General features: G+C 41.1%; 1 protein-coding gene across 9 annotated transcripts in view; it reads left to right on the top strand.

The window, feature by feature from the left end:
- Positions 1 to 7855: 7855 nt before the first annotated feature.
- Cntln (centlein) overlaps positions 7856 to 26323 on the top strand; it is a 265736-nt gene continuing 247268 nt past the window's right edge. For 2 of the 9 annotated variants that reach the window (XM_052715957.1, XM_052715956.1), the window contains exons 1-2: positions 7865 to 9131; positions 13945 to 14033. In XM_052715957.1, coding sequence (XP_052571917.1) covers positions 8784 to 9131; positions 13945 to 14033 — 437 coding nt within the window. In that variant the 5' untranslated portion in view covers positions 7865 to 8783. Of the gene's footprint in view, positions 9132 to 13944; positions 14034 to 26323 lie in introns of all 9 variants that reach the window. The other 7 variants (XM_052715959.1, XM_052715958.1, XM_052715950.1 and 4 more) reach the window with 7 other exon arrangements.

Genomic DNA, 26323 nt, shown 5'->3' with positions numbered 1-26323 from the left:
TAACTGTTCTTACAGCTTAAATTAATCCATTTCCATTAATCTATACCTTGCCACATGGCTCGTGGCTTACCGGCATCTTCACATGCTGTTTTTCATCCTGGCGGCTGGCAGTGTCTCTCTGACTCAGCCTTCCACTTCCCAGCTTTATTCTCCTCCTTGTCCCGCCTATACTTCCTGCCTAGCCAATGGCCAATCAGTGTTTTATTTATTGACTAATCAGCAACACATTTGACATAAAGACCTTCCCACAGCAATGTGGCAACTTATAGATTTATAAAAATTGGTTAATTTAAGATATAAGAACTAGATATCAAGAAGCCTGCCATGGCCATACAGTTTATAAGTAATATAAGTCTCTATGTGTTTATTTGGGTCTGAGCGGCTGTGGGCCTGGGCAGGACTGGAGAAAACTCCAACTACACATGAGTATGTGGCACCTAACTGGAGGAGGTAAGGCAGTGTGGGATGCATCAGAAGGAAGGTTATCTGGTCCCCAATCCCCTTCTTGATATCCACTTCTTATCCACTGTGAGATGAGCTTCCTCCTCCAACACGTTCTACCCCAGTGCATGCAACAAAGCTAAAACCTAACCTGTGGGCCCAAATAAGCCCTTCTTCCTTTTTCCATTATTTCTGTCAGGTCTTGTGTCCTAGTGATAAGAGCAGCGAATGAAAACAGAGAGTGGAGAGTTGCTGTAACTTATCCTGACCACGTGGTTTCTAAGCTTTTAGGAGTGCTTTGTAGCAGAAGCTCAGGGAATTCTGAAGAAGTGGGCTAGAGCAACATTAGAATGCTAGAAGTAGACTTCAGTGGGAGATTCCGGTGTACACTCAGAAGAGCTGTAGATGTGGACGGTAAAGGCTATGTTCAAAATATTACAGACTGGAATGAAGACTCTGTTGGGATTTGGAAAGACTGTATATACTCCATTCAATCAAAACACTATGTACATTATGTCCACATCCTGAAACTTTGTGCAACACTGTATTTAAACTAGGCAGGCTAGTTATTCAGTCCAGACAATTAAAAGACTCCCTAGCATTCAGGATCTGCATACTTTCTTGCTTGCTACATTTACAACAGTTACAGTGAAAACAGAGCAGCAAGCAGAACAGAAAGACTTGAAGAAATTGCAATTTCGTTAAAAAAAATGTAAAATCTGTACTAAAGAAGGCATGGTTTCTGAAGAGATTTGCACCATTATAAAGAAACCAAGTAATTTGCATTGGGACAAGAAGAAAGATGGGCATTGTAGGAACTGGTCATTGTTGGCTTGAGGTTATGAAAGAATAAATGCATTTGAAAGACTTTTCCTGGAGAAGAAAATAACTTTTGAGTGGGCTCATTTGTACAGGGTCATTTAGGGAATTGTTTATCTAGGGTTTATTGTGCTCGGCCATGCAGTATCCAGAGGTCAATGCTCAAATTGTCCTTGGAATGCTGGTTTTGCAGGTAAGAGTTACTACTAGGTCATGGCAGTATCCACAAAGATTTCAAAGGAAGGTTTAGGACCAGGAGATGGGGAGAATGCCAGTAATATGGAATATGAGTTAAAGAGAGCCACTGGCAGTGATGGAGCTAGCCCAATAAAGAGTCCATGTGGGCTACAAATAGCAAGCTTAGAGGAAAGAACCTGCCCAAGCTGCTGGAACTCACATCATGATGCTATGGGCCTGGGATGACAGACATGAATTTAATGTTTACCTTCTGGGTCTTTCTTTGGTCGCACTCCTCCTTTCTGGACCCCTAGTCCTTCTTTTTGAAGTGGCAATACTTATTCTCTGTCAATGAGATTGCTTCTTATTTTGCAGGGGTTCACAGCTGAAAGATTAAGCCTTGGAGAAGATTTTCAATTTGTACTTTCTGGTTTGTTTGATTTTTACAATGTTAGAAATAAGACTTTGAAGACTCTTGGGCATGGACTGAATGAATTTTGCATTATGGGATGGTCATAAGCCTTTGAGCACCAGGAGGGAATGTTATGGTTTGAATATGAATGAACCCACAAGTCCATGTGTTGAAGATTTTGGTTCTCAGTTGCTCTATCAGGGCAGGTAATAGTGCTATGACCTTATAGAATTCCCCGTTCTTTTGGTAAAGGAGTAATAATTACTTAGTGCCCATCATATTAAGTTTTAAACAGAAAAGTGGTGTGTGTGTGTGTGTGTGTGTGTGTGTGTGTGTGTGTGTGTGTGTGTGTGTGTTAGAGATGGGGAGCTTTATTATATAGGCAGAATAGGTAAACATCACTGAGAGAAATATCAAACCAGAAGTGTGGTAGTGGAGTAAGGCTTTCATGTTTTGGGTAAAACCAGGGAAGTCATATAGATGGAACGATGGAATACTTTTGCAATATTGCCATAGGAGAAAAGAATATTCAGTTATAGTACTCAGGATCATGGTTTACCATTCTATGTATTTATCAGGGAAGAAGAAATGCAAATACGGATAAAAGGCAGTGAAAGGAGGGTGTCACCTCGTTATTCTGTGTTAAAATGAAGAGTGGAAATCACGACTCTCTGTATTGTAGAATTGATTATCCTTCTCAGGGAACCTGGGACTGTATTCTGAACAGTGCTGACAAAGTATTCTGCTAAATGTTACTGAAATGTAAAGCACGCATATTATCCTCCACCCAGAATAGCATCCACCCCGATAGTGGGGATTCAGTGGACATAATTTTAGAAAAATCTTCCAATTAGGAAAAAATCCTGTTTGAACAATTTGTGTGCATTAAGTCTTTGGAGATAAAAGGCAACATGAAATTCTGTTGCTGTAGGGTCACAGCTTTTAAAGTACCTTTAAAGGCTTTCATGGGGTAAATGGACTTGATGACACAAGCTCAGGACTTATTAGAACTTGTGCAAAAATTTGTAATAATTGTAAGTGTGTAAGAGTTACTTTGACTTACTGTTGTTCACTCATGTGCTTGGTCTACATGAGATTGGCACAGTATGTATGTCACTGAGGTCATCACATGACATCGGCACAGTATGTATGCCACTGAGGTCGTCACATGAGATGGGCATAGTATGTATGCTACTGAGGTCATCACATGACATCAGCACAGTATGTATGCTACTGAGGTCATCCCATGAGATAGGCACAGTATGTATGCTACTGAGGTCGTCAGCACATTCTAGTTTGCATCTCTCTTACAACACTCATGATATGTGTAGCAAGTGATTTTTGATTTACATTTTAAGGATATTACAAACACTAAAAAATTAAGGAAAATTTTGCCTGGTGTGGTGGCGCACACCTTTAATCCTAGCACTTCAGAGGCTAAGGCAGAATGATGTCTATAAGCTCAAGGCCAACTTGGTCGAGACCCTTATTTTAAAAAATAAGGATATATCTTATGAAAAGATTAAGTTAAATTCTATTGGATTTATAAAGATGACAAATAAAGATGACACTAAATTGGTAAGATAAAAAAGTAAAAATAAAGTTCTAGAAACTTTTCAAATTTCTACTTTACCCCAGTATTTCAGCTGACCCATGGAGATGGAGATGTGAAGAGAACTATGCATCTCTCTAGTTTAATGTACTTCATCATCAACAGAATTTATTGTGGTGAAGAACAGATATCATCACTTTTAATTGTTTGAACACATAATTGAATAGAAAAACACTGTAGACTGCTTTGGCTATTTTTATTCAGGCAGTAGGACAGCTTTTTAATGTGTCTTTCTGAGATACAGATGCAAATGCTGAGCATTTGATATATTTCCTTTGTTTTAGTAAATAACCAATATGAGAACCCTTTATACACATCTAAAAATATGCATGACTCCGTTAAACGACTCCTGGAAATGCAATAGCAGCCCTACCAACAACAATAACAAAAGCAATCTAATTAAAAATGGTCCAAAGGCAAGGCATGGTGGCTCGGCTGGCTGGCGAACCCAACACTGGGGAGGCTGAGGCCAGAGGTCAGTGAGTTTGAGACTACCTTCTGAGACTCTAGCTCCAGACAAACAAACAACAAAACAATCAATAATAGCAAACCCACAAAATGAAACAAACAAACAAAACAATCAATAATAACAAACCCACAAAATGAAACAAACAAACAAAACAATCAATAATAACAAACCCACAAAATGAAACAAACAAACAAAACAATCAATAATAACAAACCCACAAAATGAAACAAACAAACAAAGCTCAAAGGGCTTGAAGAGATACTTCCAACGAGTTAAGCCAATGTCCAAACACATTCAGCAGTGCTGGATGCCACTAGTCAACAGATAAAACAAAAAACAAAACAAAACCCCAAGACAAAACCACACACATAGCAAGCAGTAGGCTGGCCATAAACATTAAAAACCCAAACCCAAACAAAACAATGTAACGTGAATCTTAAAAGGTCTTATTAATAAGACAAACCCGGAGCCAGGTATTGGGGTGAACACTGAAAGATCAGAGAAACAGAACCAGCCCCAGCTAACCTCGCCTCGCCAATTCCTCAGCTGATCTCGTTTCCTCAAACGGAAGCCTCTGTGTCCTCATCCGAATGGATCTCAGCTGAACTGCTGCTCAGAAGCCTAAAAACTCGACTTTGGACTATAGGACACAGAGGCTTCCAGTTTGAGGAAACAAGATCAGCTGGGAAGTTGGTGAGGCGAGGTAGCTGTGGCCCGTTCTGTTTCTCTGACCTTTCCTCGTTCATTACAATATCTGGTTCCCGAGGTTTTTATTATTATTATTATTATTATTATTATTATTATTATTATTATTATTAAGATCTTTTAAGATTCATGCTACAAAACAATATACAAGTACTGGCAAAAATGGTGAGAAATTGGAGTCCTGATGCATCACTGATGGCAATAGAAAATGATACAAGTATAAGAAACCCGGTGGATCTTTAAAATTGCTATCTATTTGCCAGAAGCTCTAGAATTTTCACTCATTGAGAATTAAACATGGAGTTTCAAACAAAATCCTATCCACAGATGTTCACAGCGGCTTTATCCAGAATAGGTAAAAGATGGAAATAATGTAAACACCCACTGACTGATGAGTTGATAAAGAAAATGTGGTTTATCCACACAGTAGAATTTACTCATCTATAAAAACAAGGAGAGGGTGGAGGGTCGGCTCTTCAGTTAACAGCATTTGTTGCTCTTGCAGACTACTCCGGATGGCTCACAACCACCCACAACTTCATTACAGGGGGGTGTCTACAGCCATCTTCTGTTTTCTGTGGGCATCAGGCACGCATGTGCTATACATACATACATGCAAACACACACACACAAAATAAAATTTTTTTTTTAAAGAATGAACTATGATATATTGTACAACATGGGTGAATCTTGAAAATATATTAAGTAAAAGAATAAAAGCTCACATATTTTAGGGCTTTATTTATATTAAATATTTAGAATAGAAAAATGCATAGAAACAGAAAGAAATTAGGGATTATCTGGGGTTTGTGGGAGGGAAGAATGTGAAGTGACTTAATGGGTATGGGGTTCTGACTTGAGGTGATAAAAATGTTCTGGAATTGGACTGTGGGGGTGGTTACCTAACAGGTGAATACGATACTACTTTATTGTTAGTTGTATCCATTTAAAATAGCATGTAATAAATTTTATGCTGTATGTATATTGCCATAATAAAAACCTTGCAAAAAGTATTTGCCTACTCACAGATACAGATTCAAGATATTATCCTTTGGAGAAATTTATGTCTGTCTGTCTACCTATCTTGTATCTATCTATGTATATACATATTTCATCTATCTATGTATACTGCATCTATCTATCTATCATCTATCTATCTATCTATCTATCTATCTATCTATCTATCTATCTATCTATCTATCTATCTATCTATCTATCCATCTATCTGTGGGAGCCCACAAAGGTTTCCTAGTGAGATCTAAGCTTGCTTTACACAGCAGGGCTGCTTTAGTGGATGGCTTGACCACTAAAGCATGGTTACCAGGTGTTTGGGATGGTCTGCACTTGGCTGTGCTGGGGGGAGGCCTTTTGCTCCACCCCTTGGCATTCCTTTAAAAGCCCTTTAGAAGATGCAGAAGGGACTGGTGGATTTTGACCCAGGCCCTCCCGAGGCGATCCTGTGTTTCTAACTGTCTCTCTCCCCTCTATATTTCTATGTAAATATTTCTCACCTCTCCTGGCTCAAGAGTACTCTGAGGGAAAAGGTGGGGGCAGACCCCCCACATCTATCTATCAATCAAAATATTGAATTGAAATATTGAGTTGAAAAATTGAATTGAACATGATACAAAGCATAACAGAAAATATTTCATTGATTTTTAAAGACTCTTTCTAGGGCCAAATGAAATGAACAAATAAGAAATAATCATATTCACTCATAGTTATTTCAAGTCAAATCTATGAATTATATGGTTAGAATTCCCAGTGCTAATCCCAATGAAATCTCATATATTTTTGGAATCTAACGCTTTGTTTCAAATAACCATAGAGATCAAATGCATCGATTTTAGAGTTAAGTAGATTTAAACTCTTGCTTCCCTATTATCAGACATGGAAAGTCAGAAATTACAATGACCTCTGAAGTCTCAGTTTCTTCACTAGTAAAATGCAAATGACATATAATTTAACATAAGATAATAATTAAGTGAATTTATATTTTAAAATTAACATTGGACTAAGCAAATGTTAAATGTTCAACACGTAACATTTGTTTTTTTTTTTTTTGTTTTTTTTTTTTTTTTTTTTTGGTTTTTTCGAGACAGGGTTTCTCTGTGTAGCTTTGCGCCTTTCCTGGAACTCGCTTTGGAGACCAGGCTGGCCTCGAACTCACAGAGATCCGCCTGCCTCTGCCTCCCAAGTGCTGGGATTAAAGGCGAGCGCCACCACCGCCCGGCAACACGTAACATTTGTAAGACAAGTTTATGTAGTTTTTCTTTTTTGTGTGTAGGTATGTGTTCATGTGTATACCTTAGGTGCTTGTGTGTGTGTGTGTGTGGAGGCCTGACGTTCTGTGTCTCCTTCAGTCGCTTTCCATTATGTTTTTTGAAACAGAGGCTCTCTCTGAACTTGGAACTTGCTGATTTGGCTAGAGTGGCTGGCCAGTGAGTCCCAAGGATCTTCTGGTTGCTGTCTCCTCAGTTCGGGGATTACAGGCCTGCCAACATGTAGCAAGCTTTTTCGGCGGCCACCAGCTCACAAATAACAACATGGAGACTTACTAATTATAAAAGTTTGGCCATTAGCTTAGGCTTGTCCCACCAGCTCTTATAACTTAAATTAACCCATATTTTTGTTAATCTATGTTTTACCACGTGGTTTTTTTTTTTTAACCTCTCTCCCATTCTGTCTGTGTGTCAGACCCATTCTATGTCCATTCCTCTCCCGTGCACCTCAATTATCTCCTCTTCCTCTCCCTGCCTGGAAGTCCCGCCTATCTCGCCTGTCTAGCTATTGGCTGTGCAGCATTTTATTACACCAATCACACCAACACATCTTCACTCAGTGTACAAATATTCTGCAACACCAACACCATGGAGCCTGGCTTAAAAAAAAAAGTGGGTTCTGGGGGACTGAACTTGGGTCCTCATGCTTTCGCAGCAAACACCCCATGGACTGAGCCATTGCCCCCACATGTACTTTAAAAATAATTCTTTAATATACTTCACACTTCCTTCCTTGGGTGGGAAGGAAGACTGGAGGCTGTCTTCTGGTATGCTGAGCAAATTCTGGCATAGGTGATTTGAAAATGGTCACTTCCCGGTGGATTCAATCTTTATTTCAAATGTCTTCCAAGTATTCTGGATGCTTTCCTGGAAACAAACAAACAAAACAAACAAACAAAAAACACAAAAAAGAGCAATTCTATCTGTGAAACTCAGCTCAGCGTGCATGCCTTTATTAAGTTTAGCAACAGCGAGGAAGTGTTTTAAGGATAAAGGAAGGTTATTAAGTATTTGAAGTGTATACAAAGCGAGTAAGAAAAAGCCAGAGACTAAAAGAGAAAGTAAGTCAGTCAGCCTCATTTCTTTCATCACACGCCGTTGCTGACTTTGGATCGGTCCAAGGACACCAAGTTGTTGGGCCTTGTAGGACAAACTCGCTCTGATATCCAGCCAAGGGATAAAGAAATTGACATAAAGACTCAAAGGAAACCATGACTCTTGCAAAACAAAAGACAAAGGGTGTAGGAAGGATCATAATTCAAGCGGGAAGCCTGCTCGATAGTCCCAGCTCAGCACAAGGCTTTCCGCGTCTCCTTGACTTCAGTGGGCTGGATGTCAGCCGCACTGGAAGGCGGCGTTGCCAAGGGGTGTGAAGAAAACACTTAACTCTTAAAACCTATTCCCCGATCCTCAAGGAGCTTACAACAGCGTTGGAGAGATTAGCGGGGTAACTAACACTTGAGGGCGGTCAATGAAACGTGAAAAACGACTTGGCAGAAGCCTTGGAGGAGGAGGAGGAGGAGGAGGAATTCACAGTTCGGGGTCGCTGGGGGCTTGGCAGGAAGGCTTTAGGAGGAGGGATGTAAAGTAGGTCCTCGGTGGAGGCCAGGGTCTTAGCAGGGCGGGGAACCCGGGCACCGCACCCCGGACTGGGGGACTCGGGCCGCCCGAGCCTCCTCCGGCCCGGCGCGCACGCGCAGCACCGCGCCTGGCGCTGGCCCGCGGGAAACCGGGCCGCGAGCCGCCAGCGCGGGCCGAGGCGGGAAAAGCCGTGCGCATGCGTAGGCCGGCAGGCCCGGCTCCTCAGGATGGGGACGGGAAGGTGGAGTTTTCAAGCGGGAACTTGACCCGTTAGGCGCCGCGGCCATGGCGGCGCGCTCGCCGTCCTCCCCGCTGCCTCCGCCCCCGGTCCGGCCATCGGGCCGCCGCGGGCGCGGAGCCGAGGCGCACGCCGTGCGCAGCGAGGCCTCGGGGCTGGCGGGCGCCGCGAGGGAGGTCTTCGCGGATAAAAGCGACCTCGTCTGGAGGGGCGAAGAAGGGTCGGGGGGCCGGCGAGGGCCGGGCCGGGCCGGGGCCGCTCTCGCTGCAGTCGCCAGCGCGCCCCCGGGCCCCTGGCGGCCAGAGGGCCTCTCGGTAGCGGAGGCGAAGGCGACTCGGACGCAGCTGCTGGAGGAAGAGCTGAGCAGCCTCAAGGAGGAGCTGGCCCTGTGTCAGGTACCAGGACTGGCCGCCGGCCTTCCCGTCCACCGCCCGGGCAGGGGCAGCGCGCCCGCCACCGCTCCCCCGGGCTCTCGCTCGCTCGCTCGCTCGCGGCCCCGGGCACCCAGGGAGCCCTCCCGGGACGCGCTCTCCAGGCTCCACGCCCCGCTCCACCCATCCATCGCCTGGGCTGCAGCCTCGGCCCCTCTGCAGACCTGGGGTTCCTTTTGAGACATGCTCTCCAAAGGCGCCTTCCTCAAAGCCCAAGTTCCTGGTGGTGACTAGTACCTAGTGCCCACGAGGGGAGCGCACCCGTGAATTGAAATAAACAGGACCGTGTCACACACACAAAAAAAAACAAAACAAAAACATGTCACTGATGAAGTAGCCTGCTTTTAAATTTCCAGCCCACACTTACCCTTGTTCTTACACTGTTAACCTTAAGTTCCAAACACAATCACCGTTTTTAGAAAGCCTTGGGACTGGGGAGTTCACACATAGAAGGCTCCGTATTCATTTACTAACTTCGAATGATCGCCTAGACCATTAACTTAGGATGATCCCATAGATGATGAGTGCGAAAGTCCCATACTTTCATGTGGCCTTGGCAGAGGAAAGCAGTTGTTAAATTAGTTGCATTCAAATTATTTCCCAGATAAGTTTTAGGGTTTGTGTAAATTAAAATGAGCTTGCCAGTGCACAGAGATTTGCTATTTTTGTTTTAATTTTTTTTTTTTTGGAGGGGTGCGTTTTGCTATCTTACCACCATCTCCTAAGATTTGGCTTGAACCTTATATAGGGTTAGGAAGTAGGACGTCGTTCAGTTAATTACAGGTCTTTAAAAAAATTAAATTAGTCTTTAAGAGACACTAATTAGGAACTGCCAACACAGACAGAGCAGTATTATAAGTTCAGATTAGTGAAGCCTTGCTCATTCCCTTATGATTTGCTCTGTTGGGCTCTCTTACCTTGTTTTATAGGCCTTTGCTGTAAAAACAACAGAATCTTAAACTTGACTATAGCTTTGGTTAAGTAGATTGGGGAGCAATTATCTGACTGCCCCCCTTCTCATTTTCTATTCGCTGGCAAAAGAGCAAAGGGATAAAACAGCAATGAACTAAAGTGTTTTGTCCACTGTAAACCTCACCCTTGGGGAATTTAGAGATATGTGCTCATGCTAAAGGAGCAATCTAAGGCACTACCCACATTTCCTACACTGTCCCTCTACTCTCACGTTTATAACCTTAAAAATGTGGCTTCTAGTATGGCGTTGACCTTTGTGATCTTGGGCATACCTGGACTAGGGAGTTATTGCAAACCTTGAGGCAGATTAAGAAATAGAAATGGTCCTAATTAGCTTAGAATGGCTAATTCTTGAGATTTGACAATACTATTAGATGATTGGAGATATCACAGTAAATTCCAGAAATGAGGTTGGCAGTAACTGCCCTTATTGCCCAACTAGAGTCCTACTAGGGAAAAATAATTAAATTTCTAGTTGTTTTGCAAAACCTTTCGTTTTTGATGTGAATTCTACTTCTTATTCATCCATAAATGACAGCACCTGAGAATATATAGTGTCCAAATATTGTTGGGAATTGCAACCCAAAGTAAATTCGTTTATATCTCACCTCTCCGGAACGCATGTGGCCCCCAGGTTAGCACCTGGTACAATAGTGAGCTGAAGGAAAGGCTGATGAAATGAGTGGAAATCTGTCTGTCGTGCTTACTGAGGGAGGAGCTTCTAAATGGAGCATTTTCCTAAGCTTTTCAAGATGTTTTTAATGCCTTATTTTATTTGTTTAGAGATGACTTTCAGCCTATTATTTGCTTTTATTCTGTCTTTCAAGACTGTATCCTGCTTGGATATATGCAGGACAATATGTGGATGTGCATACTCCTCACCATTTGCAGACTAGCAGATGAAACAAAATGATGTTGGATTTATAAAGCTTGTGTGTGTGTGTGTGGGGGGGCGTTATTGTAGCAGCCAACAACATTTACAAACTGTAAGTCAGTTTTAGATGAAAATTATTTAGGGCATTTAAGCGACAGACATATATGTTCATTACCAAATTTAACGATAAGCTTTTTGAAAGCATATGGTATTGGGAATCAGAATATTTGCCCAGAGAAGTAAGTTGTGTTTTATAACTGCTATATATTTAGCTATGCTGAAGCCTTGTCCAGGTATTCAAAACAAACAAAACAAATGTAGACTTGAGAATGCATCTTGTAGTTGGGTTCCTCACATAGGCAGAAGCTATATTCTAATAGAGTAATGTTCTTGATTAATGAGTGATATGGGAGGGCCCAGACGCCTGTGGGGAGAGGCCGCCCTTAGGCTGGTGTTCCTAGGTTTTATAGGAAAGCAGTCTGAGCAAGCAAGTAAGCAGCGTTCCTATACAGCCTCTGTGTCAGTTCTTGCCTCCAGGTCCCTGTCCTGCTTCAATTCCTGCCTTGTTTCCCTTAGTGATGGACTGTGATCATACATGCAAGCCAGGCCATTTCCTCCCCAGAGCTGCTTTTGCTTATGGTGTCTTTATCACAGAAACAGGAAGCAAACTAGGGGAGCTGGCAAGATGGCACTGTGGGCAAGAGTGCTGCTTGATTCCCAGGTCCCACCCTGGAGGGGAAGAACCAGATCCCAAAAGTTGTCCTTATCTTTCATCCACACACTGTGGCAAGAGTGTGTCCCATTCTCCACACCCCCAAAGAATAAAAATAAACACATTAAAAATGCAATAGGACAAGGGATTAGCAGACTTGTGGCTTTAGTTATAAATGGCCAGGGGCAGCTTGTTTTGAGGAGGTGATATCAAGGTAAAGCCTTGAATTGAGTGTGGGAATCTTCAGTATGAAAACCTGGACGACGGTATAGCATACCCAAAGGCTCTGGTTCAAATGGAGCAAGGAAGCCAGCCTAAGGCTAGGGGAGCATGGTAGACATCGTGGAGAGTGTGTGTGAGACCAGATGACATGGCGTTTGAGAGTCTTGGTAAAGAGTTAGGATCATTTGCCCAATCTAATGGGAATCCAGTGGAGACATTTGACCTGTGAGTCTAAGAGCCTCTTGTAGAGATAGAAACAAGAGTTGGAATTGATTTGGACTAGGGTGATAATGGTGAAGGTGTTGAGAGTGATTAAAATAAGGATATATTTTGCAGATAAGGCCTTCTGTTGTATAGGAAGTATGGGGAAAAAAGAGACACCAAGGTTGACTTCTCCCTACATTTTAGGTGTCTGAAATAATGAATGAGATAATGATGCATTTCTAAGATGCAGAAGGGCAAGTTTGTGAGAGGGTTATCGATCAAGAATTTTATTTCAGACAAGTTAAATTTAAGAAGTGCCTTTCAGGCATTCATTTGGAATTGCCAAGTAGACAGTTGGCAATACAGGTGTGAAGGATAGAGAAACCACAGAAGGGTTGGTTTGTAAAACTCTGTTAGTTGTATAACATCAAGTAGGGCATTGACTCTTAACTCTGAGTGCATCTCAGAGCTTTGAAAGAATTCTGATACTTGGACCTTATCTAAGACCAGTTAATCAAAACCTCTAGGTTATCATTTTTTTTAAAGCTTCCCAAAGTGATTTCTATTAACTGGAATTAATAACTGATGTAGCCTGTAAGTCTGAAACCGTCCATTGGATTCTGCAGGATAGAAGATCTCGGGAAATGTTAGTATATTGGTATAGAGGGAAATTGATTTGCCAGGTGTAATCTTCTTTGGCGAGACATCTGTTTAGAGCTCCTGCTACTTCTTAAATCACCTAGTGTTTTAACTGCTGCTTTCTAAGAATTCTTTGTATATTTTGGATACAGGTATTTTATCAGCTACATCTTTTATAAATATTTCCTTTCAATCCATGGTCTCCTTTTGGCCTTTTCATTTTTAAAATATTTTATTAATTCTTTGGGAATTTTATACAATGTATTTTGGTCATATTCACCCTACTCCTCCCCTTAATTCCTCCTCGGTCCACCTACCTCCCTACCCTATCTCTCTCCTTCCCTCCCTCCCTCTCTTAAAATAACACATTGGGTCTAATTTGTGCTGCCCATATACTCTGTTATACCCCGTCCACTGGAGCATAGTTGACCTTCCAGGGGCCACGCCCTTAAAGAAAATGCTCTCTCCCTGAGAAGCCATCAACTGTCTACAGCTTCTCAGAGATGGGGAGGGGCTCCCAGTCTTTTTCCCCTGGGAAGGAAATCTTATTGAAAGAATTGCAGAGTGAAGGAAGTGGGAAAGGGGAGGCAGCTGGGGTAGTCAGTTCTTTGATGGGGTTTTGAGGTCCAGGGAACTGGAAGACAGCAGCAGATGAAGGGCAGCTTCCTCTCAGAGTAAATCACACTTTTTTCACTTCAGTATTTGCAAAATGTGGGCAGCAGCACTATCAGTATTAGAGTGTAGGCTATCAGTATAAGGAATTTTTTAAAAAAGGTTTTTCTACCATACTTTTAAATGGTTTTTTAAAGTTATTTTTGTGGGTGTGGGTATTTTGCCTGCTTGTATATCTGTGTATTATGTATATGCAATGTCCAAGGAAGCAAAAAGAAGGTATTAGGTTCCCTGGGACTGGGGTTGCATATGATTGTAAGCCACCATGTGGGTGCTGGGCATTGAACCATGGCCTCTAGAGAAGCAGCTAGGGCTTTTAACCACTGAGCCATGTCCAGCCTCTTTCTGCTACACTTTTAAAGGATTCATTAGTATAATTATAGAAGTAGTAGTAAAATAATTGTTTTTATATTTAAATTTAACATAGTATCATCTCTTATCAATAGAAACAACACACTTAACATGCTTTTTATTTCCTTAAGGCTGACAAAGAATTTGTATGGTCTTTGTGGAAACGTCTCCAGGCAACAAATCCGGATCTCACTCAAACTATCAGTTTGGTTGTGGAAAGGTGAGCTCTCAACTTAATTTTTTCATGAGTCTTGTATTTGTTGGATTTGTTTTTCTTTTATATAAAGTTTAAAATTGTCAATGCCCCCAAAATATTAGTTTGATTTCCAAATGACTGCCATAATCACAACATTGTAATTACTGCCAGATCCCCCAAGTGTATATCAGTCCTTCCTCCTACTCACATGTATATGTATATGATGTATATTCATGAGACAGGGTCTCATGTAGCCCAGGCTGACCTTGCACTTGTTGTGTACCTGTGGATGACCTTGAACCCTGATCTTTCTCCCTTCTCCCAAGTGCTGGGATCTTACTCATAGTCTGACATATGAGTACTTAGCAGGTAAGAGAAAACTGTGGCGTAGACACTAGATCAGAGAGTTTATATAGGTATGCCACACTTCTGGGAGATGTCCTCGTTGTCTGGCTTCTTACTTGACAGCTGCAGGATAGGGAACTCCTTAGACTGACTCAGTTTTCCCCATTACATAATTGCAATGTGTTCTTGAAAACCTGAGGTGACTTTGCCAGAGTAGAGGAAGTGTTCTGGGATAAGTTGAGAGTTTTCATTTATACTTCAGTATTGCCCTGTAGGGATGCTCAGTCATTTAACTGTAGATTATGAAGCCTCTCCGTGGTCATTAGAAACACTGGAGTGATGCTGGTACTCCTCATCACACATTTAGTATGCAGTAGTCCCCTGACATTTAACACAGTGATTAACATACTTGCTTTCCTATTAAATGGATTTCATTATATTTCCTAAATGAGAAGCTAAACATATGGATATCTTTTCATTTCCTCATTTCGTTGCTGGAATCAGGCTCATATAACCTGTGTATAATTTTTGATGACTTCGCTATATTCTTGTTTGAGGTCTCTAGCCTTGTGATCATTCTAACAATATCTGCTTTTTTTCTTGTTAAAATCTGTGATACATGCCAGACTATGCTGAATTTTACCATCCTTGATCATTGTAGACTCCTAAAATATTGTAATTGTCTTTTCTTCGTGTTGCTTGTATGTCCAATTTATCAATCACACTTCCCTTTTGATGATCAGAATTACCTTTTGTTGACGCTTCCTGGTTGCTTTTTCAGTATACTGAAAATAAATGTTTTCTGTTTCTATTTTTTATTTGAAGCAGTGCAACTTCTAGAAAAGTTCTGGCTGTTGAATTTGCATAGCTGTGATCTTATTCTTCATCCTTTTTTCTTAATATTTTTTTCCAACTTAAAAAGCTATCCTCAATTTTTACCTGCCTTTTGCTTGAGCAGAAGGAAATAGTGAAATATCATCAGGCCATTTTCTCATACTTTGTAATTTCCATTTTATACTTTTAATATACTAATATTTGTAGTTGTAGAAGAGTACATATATATAGATATATTTATATATCCATACAGTTTATAAATAAATACATATTGGAGGTGTGTTCTCAAACTCAAAAGCTTTTTGTTCCTAAGATATATAATAAGAATTGGAGAGATTATTGCTTTATAGCTGTGATTTCCAAAATGTAGTGTATATAATTTGTATATAATTGGAGTTCTCTAGAGGAACAGAACTAATTGAATGAAAATATATTATTAAAGGATTTATTAGATTGGTTTACACAATATGGGCTGGGTAATCCAACAATGTTTACTTACTAGAGAGGCTGAGAATGTGGAAGCTACTCAGTTAAGGAGGCTGGATGCCTCAGCATCCTACTGTGGTACTGACGGCCTAGAGATACCTGAAAGGCTCTTGGTCGTCAGTCCACATCGGAAGGCCAAAGAAGCTAGCTTCCAGTATCGGTGTAAAACGGCAGGAGCCACAGCAGCAACAGATGAGATACACAGATCAGCAAGGAGTAAAGATGAGCAGATAAAAGTGGCAGTTTCCATGGTACCTTTTTATATCTGGGTTGCCACTAAGAGGTGCTGTCCAGTTTCAGGGAAGGTCTTGTCTCTTAGTCAATTCAAGATCAAGTCAGATTGATAACTGTGATGGCTAAACTTGTTTGTCTGACTGACTGGATCTGGAACTGGGCATTCTTTGAGGTATTTCTAGAACATAGTATTTGAAGTGGGAAGACCCCTTTAAGTGTGGGTGGCATCTTTTGGTGAAATCCCAGATAAAAGGACATGGAGGAAGAAAAGCTTTGCTTTTGCCTATTTGCATTCACTCTTGCTGGCACATTCATCAACCCTGTGTCTGCTACTGCTGACTTCTTTGTTTTGTTGGGTTTTCAACATGGACTGAATATCAGAAGCTCTCTAGGAATCATGTAGGCCTTTGGTACCATATTGGGACTTTGAAGGGTCCAGCATCATGAACTGAGCAACTACTGTCTTCTCAGCTTCCCTGGTGTGATACAAATGGTGTTGGAAGACTTGGACCATATTGTGTAAACCAATCTAATAAATTCTCATTTAGTATGCACATATCTTATCACTTATGTTCTAAAGAATCCTGACTAATACAGCAACCAAGACTAACATCACTGAACATAACCTTGAAAAATGTTTAAAATGCTGTTCTTGTAGATAGACATACACAGCGTACCAAATCTCTGGGGTAGGATCCAGGAATCTTTCTAAAAATAAACTTTCCAGATAATTCTGATGTTGTAGTTCATAGATCATGCTATGAAATGTCTTAAATTTTGAGTTGATTTTTAAAATCGGAAATCTATTAGTGCAGTTTCTAATGTTATGACTTATGTAAATATTTCTACAAGTGCAAACTCTGCCACTCAACCTGAACCTTTCAAAAAGGAATGTTCTAAATGGGAAAGTCAAATAGAATACAGAAAGGTAATCTATTATTTGACCCCAACTAATTAATTACCATTAATTATACCAGTTAATCTCTGTTTGGGTATGATGATATCTTGGTCTTCCCGGACAGTGTTTCCCACAGTTGTCCATTGTTGCTGGAGTTATCTCCAGTCCTGAAACCACTCAGACCCAAATAAACACACAGACGCTTATATTATTTAAACTAAATAATGGCTCAGGCTTCTTGCTATTCAGTTCTTATATCTTAAATTAACCCATTTCTATCAATCTATAAGTTGACACGTGGCTCATGGCTTACCAGTACTTTCACATCATGCTTCCTCTGTCTCTGGCTGGTGACTCCTGATTCAGCCTTCCTGTTCCCAGAGTTCTCTTCTCTGCTTACCCCGCCTATACTATACTTCTTGCCTGGCTACTGGCCAATCAGCATTTTATTTATCAATCCATCAGAGCAACACATTCACAGCGTCCCAAGCAGTCCATCTTTGTGCTTTTTCTTATATAGTCTTGTCACTGATGCTGATTGGGGCCTAGGTTTGGTGTTTCCAGGTTCTTATTCTCTTATTGAAAGAATTGAATAAACACTCCTACAGATCTGCAAAATAAACAAGATAATTTTATTTGTAGCTAAGTAATAGTATAGATTATAGAGGGATATGTTGCCAAGATTGACAGAAGGCCTTAGAAGTGAGAGTACTCTTAGGGGTCCCTGGGGAGGTTAGAAGAACAAAGTGAGGGAAGTTCTTTATTTTGAATGATAAATTAGGTCATATATTCATTTTTCCCTCTGATCATGTCCCTTCCCATATGCCTCTCATTTTAGTCATATGCACACCCAACTATGCATAGATATAAAATGGTAAATGAGGGATTCTCTCTAAAAGTTCACTTGAACAACAGTTTGCCTTACTGTAAATGCTCCCAAAACCAGTTTTGGTCAGATTGACCCATCTGTTTGTGCTTGGTTCATTGGGAATACACTTGAATGAAAGTGTCTAAATTTGATTGTTATTAAGTGTATTAGTCAGGGTTCTGTCTATGTTATCATTCAGAGATAAAAGAACAGGTAGGCAGAGGCAGGTGGATGTTTGAGGGGCTTCTGACATTGTTAAATGCATTGCTTGGAGAGGGGTGTGTGTGCATACTATATGCAAATGAAGGAAGTAGGCTGCCAAGTACATTATAAGGGCCAGGAGTGAGCTGCCAATTTCCAGTTCTTTGGATAAAAGGCCAAGAAGCTGGAAATGCCTAACTCTGACCTGACCACTAGAACATATTTGGCCAAGCCAACCAGGAATTGAGAAAATACATTCTCTCCTGTCTTACTACTAAAAATTCTCCTCACTACTTTTTAGTTCTTTTCATTCTGAAGTCTAGGGCTTAGAGTCCCTGGCCTTTCCACAATATAAACTGGATTGATTCTCCCTTCTATCTGGGAAAGAATCTCCTTTTAATTGTATCATACTTAGGAAACATCTTATGGATTGTTTTGCTCCCATTTTCCACCCAAACTCTGAGGAAAGTGGTCTTTTCCTCAGGTGATGACACTTCCTGGCCTGCCAGGACTGGATTGTAATGATTATAATAAGATATGACTCATCACTGTGGATATAGCTCTCCTAATCCCTGAAAGTTCTCATTCAGGCAGTGACCCCACCTTAGTCAGCATCACCATTTACAAGAGGCTCACTGGGAAGAGATCACATTCTCTAACTGGAGGATGCCAGAAACCACTGCTCATACCCAGGGGCACCATAGCTAGAAAGATGACGTAGGTGATAGAGGAACTCAGCCCTAAGTCTAAGGAAGCAAAAGTGATATTGCACTATGTGCATCTAAGCTAAGAATAAAGACATTCGCTGCCTTGAGAAGGGATTCCATCGAGGGAAGCCCTGGGAATATATGCCCTACTCTTCCATCTCCAGTGGAAATCCTTTTGGGAGAACCAGGCCAAAAGTTCTCCATTTTCTCCCTCCCTCTCCATTTCCCCCCTCTTCTCTTCATTGGAGAGTATCATGGGAAAGTACCCCTGGTGTTCTGCCAGACTCTCCCCTCAGGTATTGTGGTGATACTTTGTGTATGATCTAACAAATAAAACTTACCTGAAGATCAGAGGGCAAAGCTGGCTACTAGTTAGTCATAGAGGCCAGGCAGTGGTGGCCCACACCTTTAATCCTAGCACTTGGGATCTCATGCCTTTGCCCCCAGTACGTGGGAAGCACACACGCCTTTAATGCCAGCACTAGGGAGGTTGAGACAGGAAGTGATAGGCCTGGGCAGAGAAAGAAATATAAGGCTGGAGGAGAAAGGAGTTCAGTCTATTTCAGCCGAGGAGTTGGAGAGGTGAGAGGTGGCTGTGGCTTGTTCCTATGTCTCCCTGATCTTTCAGCATTTACCCTGATATCTGGCTCTGGGTTTTTATTAAGACCAATTAGGATTTGTGCTACAAGGTATTGCCTCAATCATTAGTAAAAAGTTTGTGATATCATATTGTACTTTAACATTGCCTGATCCTAATAAAAACTGGAATATAGAGAGAAATGGTCCCCAAATGACCATGAGTATATTAATATCATCCTTTAGCTAGATCTTTGCTGCATGACACAGAAAGGTGAGCTGAGATTCCATATGTGAAGGCATTCAAAGCATTCTACCAAGACACCTCCAGTTACCAAGAACCAGGAAGCCCTATAGAAGTGAACTCTACTCTGACCCTGACCCTGACCCTGACATTATAGATGATCTAATCCAAGAGATGTATCTACATGTCTTTCAGGGGGGAATCTCTCACCATCATTCCCTTGATGGCTCGTCAACTCAATAGCTACCAGTGTTGTCAGATAGCATCTGAAGCCTATAACAGTAATTTGTGTGATGTATGCTTAAAATTTGATGTAGCATGAGGAGAGACATGTGCAGTAGAGGAAGTGATTATATGACTGTCAGGACAAAACCACCTTCGGTATGCCCCTAATATCCAAACTCTGCAAAAGGAAGCCTTTAGCAGAAACTATAGTCCTTAGATACACTTACCCATGAGGCCCACCATCCAATCTGTTCTATTAGTTTTCTCTGACTAGTACCACAAGTGAACTAACATACTTCATTTCATTTGAATTTTTCAATTTTATAAGTACAATTTTACTTTTAAAATTACATATTTGATTTTTCCCTTTTCAAAATGATCTTTAATAGAGTAACTTTTTAGTCACTCTGATTATAATTTTAAGGTTCTTTTGTGGTTTTTTTGCATTATCTTTGTTCTTTATTTTTAATTAATTAATTAATTTTATATCATGGCCACAGTTTCCCCTCTCTTCTCTCCTCCCAGCCCCCACTCTGTTCCCAACCCCCAACCCCCTCCTCTTCTGTTTCTGTTTAGGAAAGGGCAGGTCTCCCATGGACATCAACAAAACATGGCATATCAAGTTGCAGTAAGATTAAGCACCTCCCCATGTATTAAGGCTAAACAAGGTGACCCAGTATGAGGAGTAGGGTCCCAAAAGCCAGTGAAAGAGTCAGAGACAGCCCCTGATCCCACTGTTAGGAGTCCCACAAGAGGATCAAGCTACATAACTGTAATATATACAGAGTGCCTAGGTCAGTTCCATGCAGGCTCCCTAGTTGTCAGTCACTGTGAGCCCCTATGAACCCACATTAGTTGATTCTGTGAGTTTTCTTGTAGTGTCCTTGACCCCTCTGGCTCCTATAATTCTTTCTCCTCCTCTTCTGCAGGATTCCCCAAACTCCGCCTAATGTTTGACTGTGGGTCTGCATCTGTTTCTATCAGTTGTTGGATGAAACCTCTCTGATGACAGTTGGGATAGGCCCCAATTTGGTCACAGGAGAAGGCCAGTCCAGGCTACCTATCTGCTATTGCTAGGAGTCTTAGCTGGGGTTGTAGAGACCTGGGAGATTCCCTTGCACCAGATTTTTGTCTGAACCTGGAATGCCCCTCTGCTGTGGATATTACTCTGTATAAATAAAATGCTGATTGGCCAGTAGCCAGGCAGGAAGTATAGGTGGGACAAGCAGAGAAGAGAATTCTGGGAAGTGGAAGGCTGAGGCAGAGAGACACTGCCAGCCGCTGCTTTGAGAAGATGTTAAGATACCGGTAAGCCACGAGCCATGTGGCAACTTATAGATTAATAGAAATGGGTTGATTTAAGATGTACGAACAGTTAACAAGAAGCCTGCCATGGCCATGCAGTTTGTAAGCAATATAAGTCTGTGTGTTTACTTGGTTGGGTCTGAGCGGCTGTGGGACTGGAGGGTGAGAGAGATTTGTCCTGATTGTGGGCCAGGCAGGAAAGCTCCAGCTACACCCCTCACCATTTCCAGTAGTCTCTTTCAGTACTCTTGCCCTCCTCACCCCTCCCCACCTGATCGCTCGTGTTCCCATCCCCACCTGCTGTCAGTCCACTCATGAAATCTCTTTTATTTCCTCATCTCAGGAAGATCTGGGCATCCCCCTGAACCCTCTTTGTTACCTAACCTCTCTGGGGCTGTGGATTGTAGCATAGTTATCCTTTTTCTTATGAGTGAGTATATACTCTGCTTGTCTTTCTCAGTCTGGGTTACATCACTCAGGATGATTTTTTTTCTAGTTCCATCCATTTGTCTTCAAATTTCCTGGTATCCTTATTTTTAACAGCTGAATAATACTCCATTGTGTAAATATACCATATTTTCTTTTTTTTTTCTGTTTTTTTTTGAGGCAGGGTTTCTCTGTGTAGTTTTGGTGCCTGTCCTGGATCTCGCTCTGTAGACCAGGCTGGCCTCCAATTCACTTAGATCCGCCTCCCGAGTGCTGGGATTGAAGGCTTGTGCCACTGCCTCCTGGCACATTTTCTTTATCCATTCCTCGGTTGGGGGACAAAGTGGCTGGATACAAGATTAGCTAAAAAAAAAATCAGTAGCCCTCCTATATACAAATGATAAACAAGCTGAGAAAGAAATCAGAGAATCAATACGCTTTACAATAGCCTCAAATAACATAAAATATCTTGGTGTAACTAACCAAGCAAGTGAAGGACCTGTATGACAAGAACTTCAAGTCTTTGGAGAAAGAAATTGAAGAAGATATCAGAAGATGGAAAGATCTCCCATGCTCATGGATCAGTAGGATTAACATAATAAAAAAGCCCTTACAAAAGCAATCTACAGATTCAATACAATCTCCATTAAAATCCCAGCCCAATTCTTTACAGACCTGGAAATAACAGTATCTTTGTTTATTAAAACTCCTTTGTTCATTTGTAAATTCGCACATGATTGCAGTGAATTTTGATCATGTCCATTCCCTGCTCCTCCAGCTCCTATCTGAACATCACTCTCCCTTCCTGGCTTCCCCTCTTCTCCTCATTTTCCTTCTTTCTTCTGAGTCTCTGTGTTAACCCAAAGCAGAAGCACTATGCCATAAGACGGGTGGGAGAAGAGTGGAATCCCTACTTCTCCCCTGCACCTTGGTTGACCTTGGCATCAGTAAACTTCAGCTGGAGCAGGATGAGAAGTGTGTGAAGAAGGGGAACTATTCTTGGCTTATAGCTACCTTGGGTGTATTCCCCATACTGCTGAGCTGAAATGGCCCAAGTAGGGAACTGTCTTGATGCAGTTCCCACATAGTCCTTGCTTTCTATATTCTATTTAATTTTCTATATATTCTTAAATAGATACATTTTCCACTTGTTGTTTGCCCCAGGACTATTTCTAGAAGCTTTATGTGGTTATATTTTATGTGTTATAGCTTTCACCAATTTAACTGGGAAGCAAGTTTGAGGAACTTTTCTTTCGTACTGTTATGTCCAAAGTTCGTTGCTCCATGTTTGTTGTTTTAAACTGTTAAATTTTGGATGATTTTTGATTCAGCAGTACATGACCTAAGCACTAGACCAAAAGCTACAGACAGTTGCAATCATGAGTTCTACTTGATGTAACTCAGTGGCAGAGTGATTGCTTAACGTGTATAGTGCTTGCTCTCTATGTAATCCTTAGTACTGCCAATACACACACACACACACACACACACACACACACACACACACACACACACACACACACACACACACCCCTACCTTCATCAACAACATAGTAAGGTTCCTGCTGTGGGATGTTCTGTATGGCAAATGTGTTGCTGATTGGTCAATAAATAAAACACTGATTGGCCATTGGCTAGGCAGGAAGTATAGGCGGAACAAGGAGGAGAATAAAGCTGGAAAGTGGAAGGCTGAGTCAGAGAGACACTGCCAGCCGCCAGGATGAGAAACAGCATGTGAAGATGCCAGTAAGCCACGAGCCATGTGGCAAGGTATAGATTTATAGAAATGAATTAATTTAAGCTGTAAGAACAGTTAGCAAGAAGCCTGCCACGGCCATACAGTTTGTAACCAATATAAGTCTCTGTGTTTACTTGGTTGGGTTTGAGCGGCTGTGGGACTGGCAGGTGAGAGAGATTTGTCCTGACTGTGGCCAGGCAGGAAAACTTTAGCTACAGGTTCCTGTTTGTGCCACATCCTGGATATAATATTACTTTCAAACATTTGTTACTTTTGCTCATCTGAAGGTTAAAAAAAGTGTCTTGGGATGGTTTGACTGCATTTCTTTTACTGTATGCATTAGATCTGAGATCCACGTTATACTCTCTGCTGTGGGCTTTTCTTACATATGTCTTCATACACCCGTTGCCTTGGCATTTCCAGTTCATGTCCTGTGGAGCCTTTCAAACCTAGGATGTTGTGTGTAGAGCTTAACTGGTTTTTCTTTTGGAGTTACTTTACGATCTAACTTCTTCCCTGCCACAGACATGCCATTTTCTTCTTCTCTCTAGATCTCACACAGTAAGGGTGATCTTTGATACCTTTTAGCCTCTTTCTAACAGAAAATCAATCCCCAAGTTCAGTCACTTTCTCCTTTGCAGTGTCACTCAAACCTGGAAATTCTTCTAGTCCTTAACTTCTAAATCCTCTATCTTGCCTCTGACTGTCTCAGCTGTGAACATCATACTGATTTCATTTTCAGAATCACTTTCTTTTGCATCTTCACTTTGAAACAAAGCAAGATGTAAGACACCAAAGAGGAGAAAACTGTAAAATTCAGGCTAGAAGTAGTGAGTGGTAATTTTGGGATTAATTTAATGGAAATCTAGAGTAAGTTTATAGCTGTTTGTTTAAGTGCCTAGGAGACACCAAATGTCGCAAGAGAACAACTTTGAGCGTTGGGAGAAGTTTACACATGGCCATATATTAAACAGTGTTAAAAATATTAACTGAATGTCATCTGTCAGACACTAGTCAATGTGACAGGAAGGAAGTTCCGAATTTAGCCATTTAGATTGCTGTGTAGTGGGAAGGGATGGATATGGTCAATTTATAATGGAGTTTATAAGCATTATGATAAGGATATTCATATCATTGTACTTTTTTATTTCTGGATAGAGACATATAATATTATTAAAATTCTATTTTAGGTAGTTAGAAGTAAACTATCATTGAAAATCAACTTTTGATTTCCCCAATAGGAATGATATGACATAAATATCAAATATTATATATATTACATTTTGCTTTATGTGCTTGTAGAAAGTATAATTTCTTATTGATTGTAGGTTGTGCTGGTAGGTTTTTAACATTAAGTTTACAAACCTGAGAGTTTTTTGGGAATAACAACCTCAGTGTTTTGGAATTGACCAGATCAATTGGCCTGTGGCCGTATCTGTGAGAGATAACCTGACTAGTGATTGATGTGGGAGGGTCTAGCCTCCAGCCCACTGTGGGTCTCTGCTGTACAGGAAAGGTAGCACAGCATGATGGAGTGAGTGAGCTGGTAAGCAACATTCCTTCATGGTTCTACTTCAGTTCTTGATGGAGTTCTTAACTTGATTTCCCTCAGGGATTTAGTGTGACCTGGAAGTGTGAGCTGAAAGAAACCTTTACTTTCTTAGTTGCTTTTGCTCATGGTGTTTATTACAGAAACAGAAAGGTAACTAGAACAGAGATATTTAAGTTTGTCTTTTTTTTTTAACTTTTAAAACGATGGCTGCCAAAGCACATATTAGATATGACATCTTTACTGGGTCTGTTATCTGTCTAATAGTCTGCTGGATCCTTAGACCCAACCTTTGCACTCATGTGTCACTGAAGAGTTTTCACCCTCAGCTAGCTTTTCTTCTAGCAGCCTAACTGGTCTTAATAATAAAAACCTGGAGCCAGATATCAGGGTAAATGCTGAAAGATCCAAGAGACAAAGGAGCAAGCCACAGCTACTTCTTACCTTGCCTACTCCTGAGTCTGAAAGGGTGATCTCCTGTCTCCTCCCACCTTATATAACTCTATCTGCCCAGCTATATCTCTTCCTGTCTTCACCTCCCTAGTGCTGGGATTAAAGGTGTGTGCCTCCCAAGTGCTAGGATCAAAGGCATGAGATCCCAAGTGCTGGAATTAAAGGTGTGTGCCACCACTGCCTGGCCTCTATGGTTAACCAGTGGCTAGCTCTGCATTCTGCACTCCAGGCAAGCTTTATCTGTTAGAGCACAAACAAAATATCACTACATGTATCAAAGACCTTGTCTGTACAGCTAGGGCAGGAGAGAGTGGTGACTGGGATCTCTGATGAGGGTCTTGTGACCTACTGCCTTATCCTGTGAGGGAATGTCAGCAGCCATTAACCATAGACCTAGCTATCACTGTGTTTTCTTTATTTTTTTGCTATGACTACAGGCCAAGGTATGCTCTAGATTACCACAGCAACTCTATTTCATGATGCCTGATTGTCTTGTCATGTTCTGAGGGAATAATGCACAACAATTAGCTTCCTGGATTTGTTTTTGAACTTGATATTTTGCATATTTTTATGCTGCTTGTTGAATAGGTGTCATATCCAACTGTGGTGGTTTATTCTTGGTTGTCAGCTTGATTAGATCTGGAATCAACTAAGAGTTGCTCCCATGATGGGTTTATAAGAATATTTTCTGAAAAGACTTAACTGAGGCAAGGAAGACTCTCCTTCTGAGTGGAAAGAACACTGCCCCCTCCATTGGCAACCCACATGTAAAGTGGACTGATAGAAATGAGTGCTGCCTTTGTCTATCTGGTTTTGTTCCTTTCTGGCTAGTGCATCTACTCATATATTCTTATTGCTGCTGATTCCATCCTTGGCTGACATTGGAATCTACCTTCTTTGGTCTTCCAATGTCCACTGAAGACCAGCAGTTCTCCTGGAATTCTCTAGGCCTTCATTGCCAAATTGGGACTATTGAGACATCTGATGTAGTGTCCTGAACAGCTAGTTACCAGGTTCTTCACCTCTACCATGTGAAGACAGCCTTTGTTGGACTACTCAACCCATATTATATAGTCCAGTCTAATAAATCTCCTTTGTAATATATGCTCATTCTGTTTATTCTGTTCCTTTCTTTAGAGGAACCTTAATATAACAACCATATTATCATTTATTTTATTATACTCTATATACTATTTATGATTATTCTTTTCTTAATTTAATTTCC

The sequence above is a fragment of the Peromyscus californicus genome, unplaced genomic scaffold, assembly GCF_007827085.1.
Source record: "Peromyscus californicus insignis strain IS unplaced genomic scaffold, ASM782708v3 Scaffold_5__1_contigs__length_169319896, whole genome shotgun sequence".
In the NCBI taxonomy this organism is placed as follows: domain Eukaryota; kingdom Metazoa; phylum Chordata; class Mammalia; order Rodentia; family Cricetidae; genus Peromyscus; species Peromyscus californicus.
This window is presented reverse-complemented; position numbering and strand designations above follow the sequence as displayed.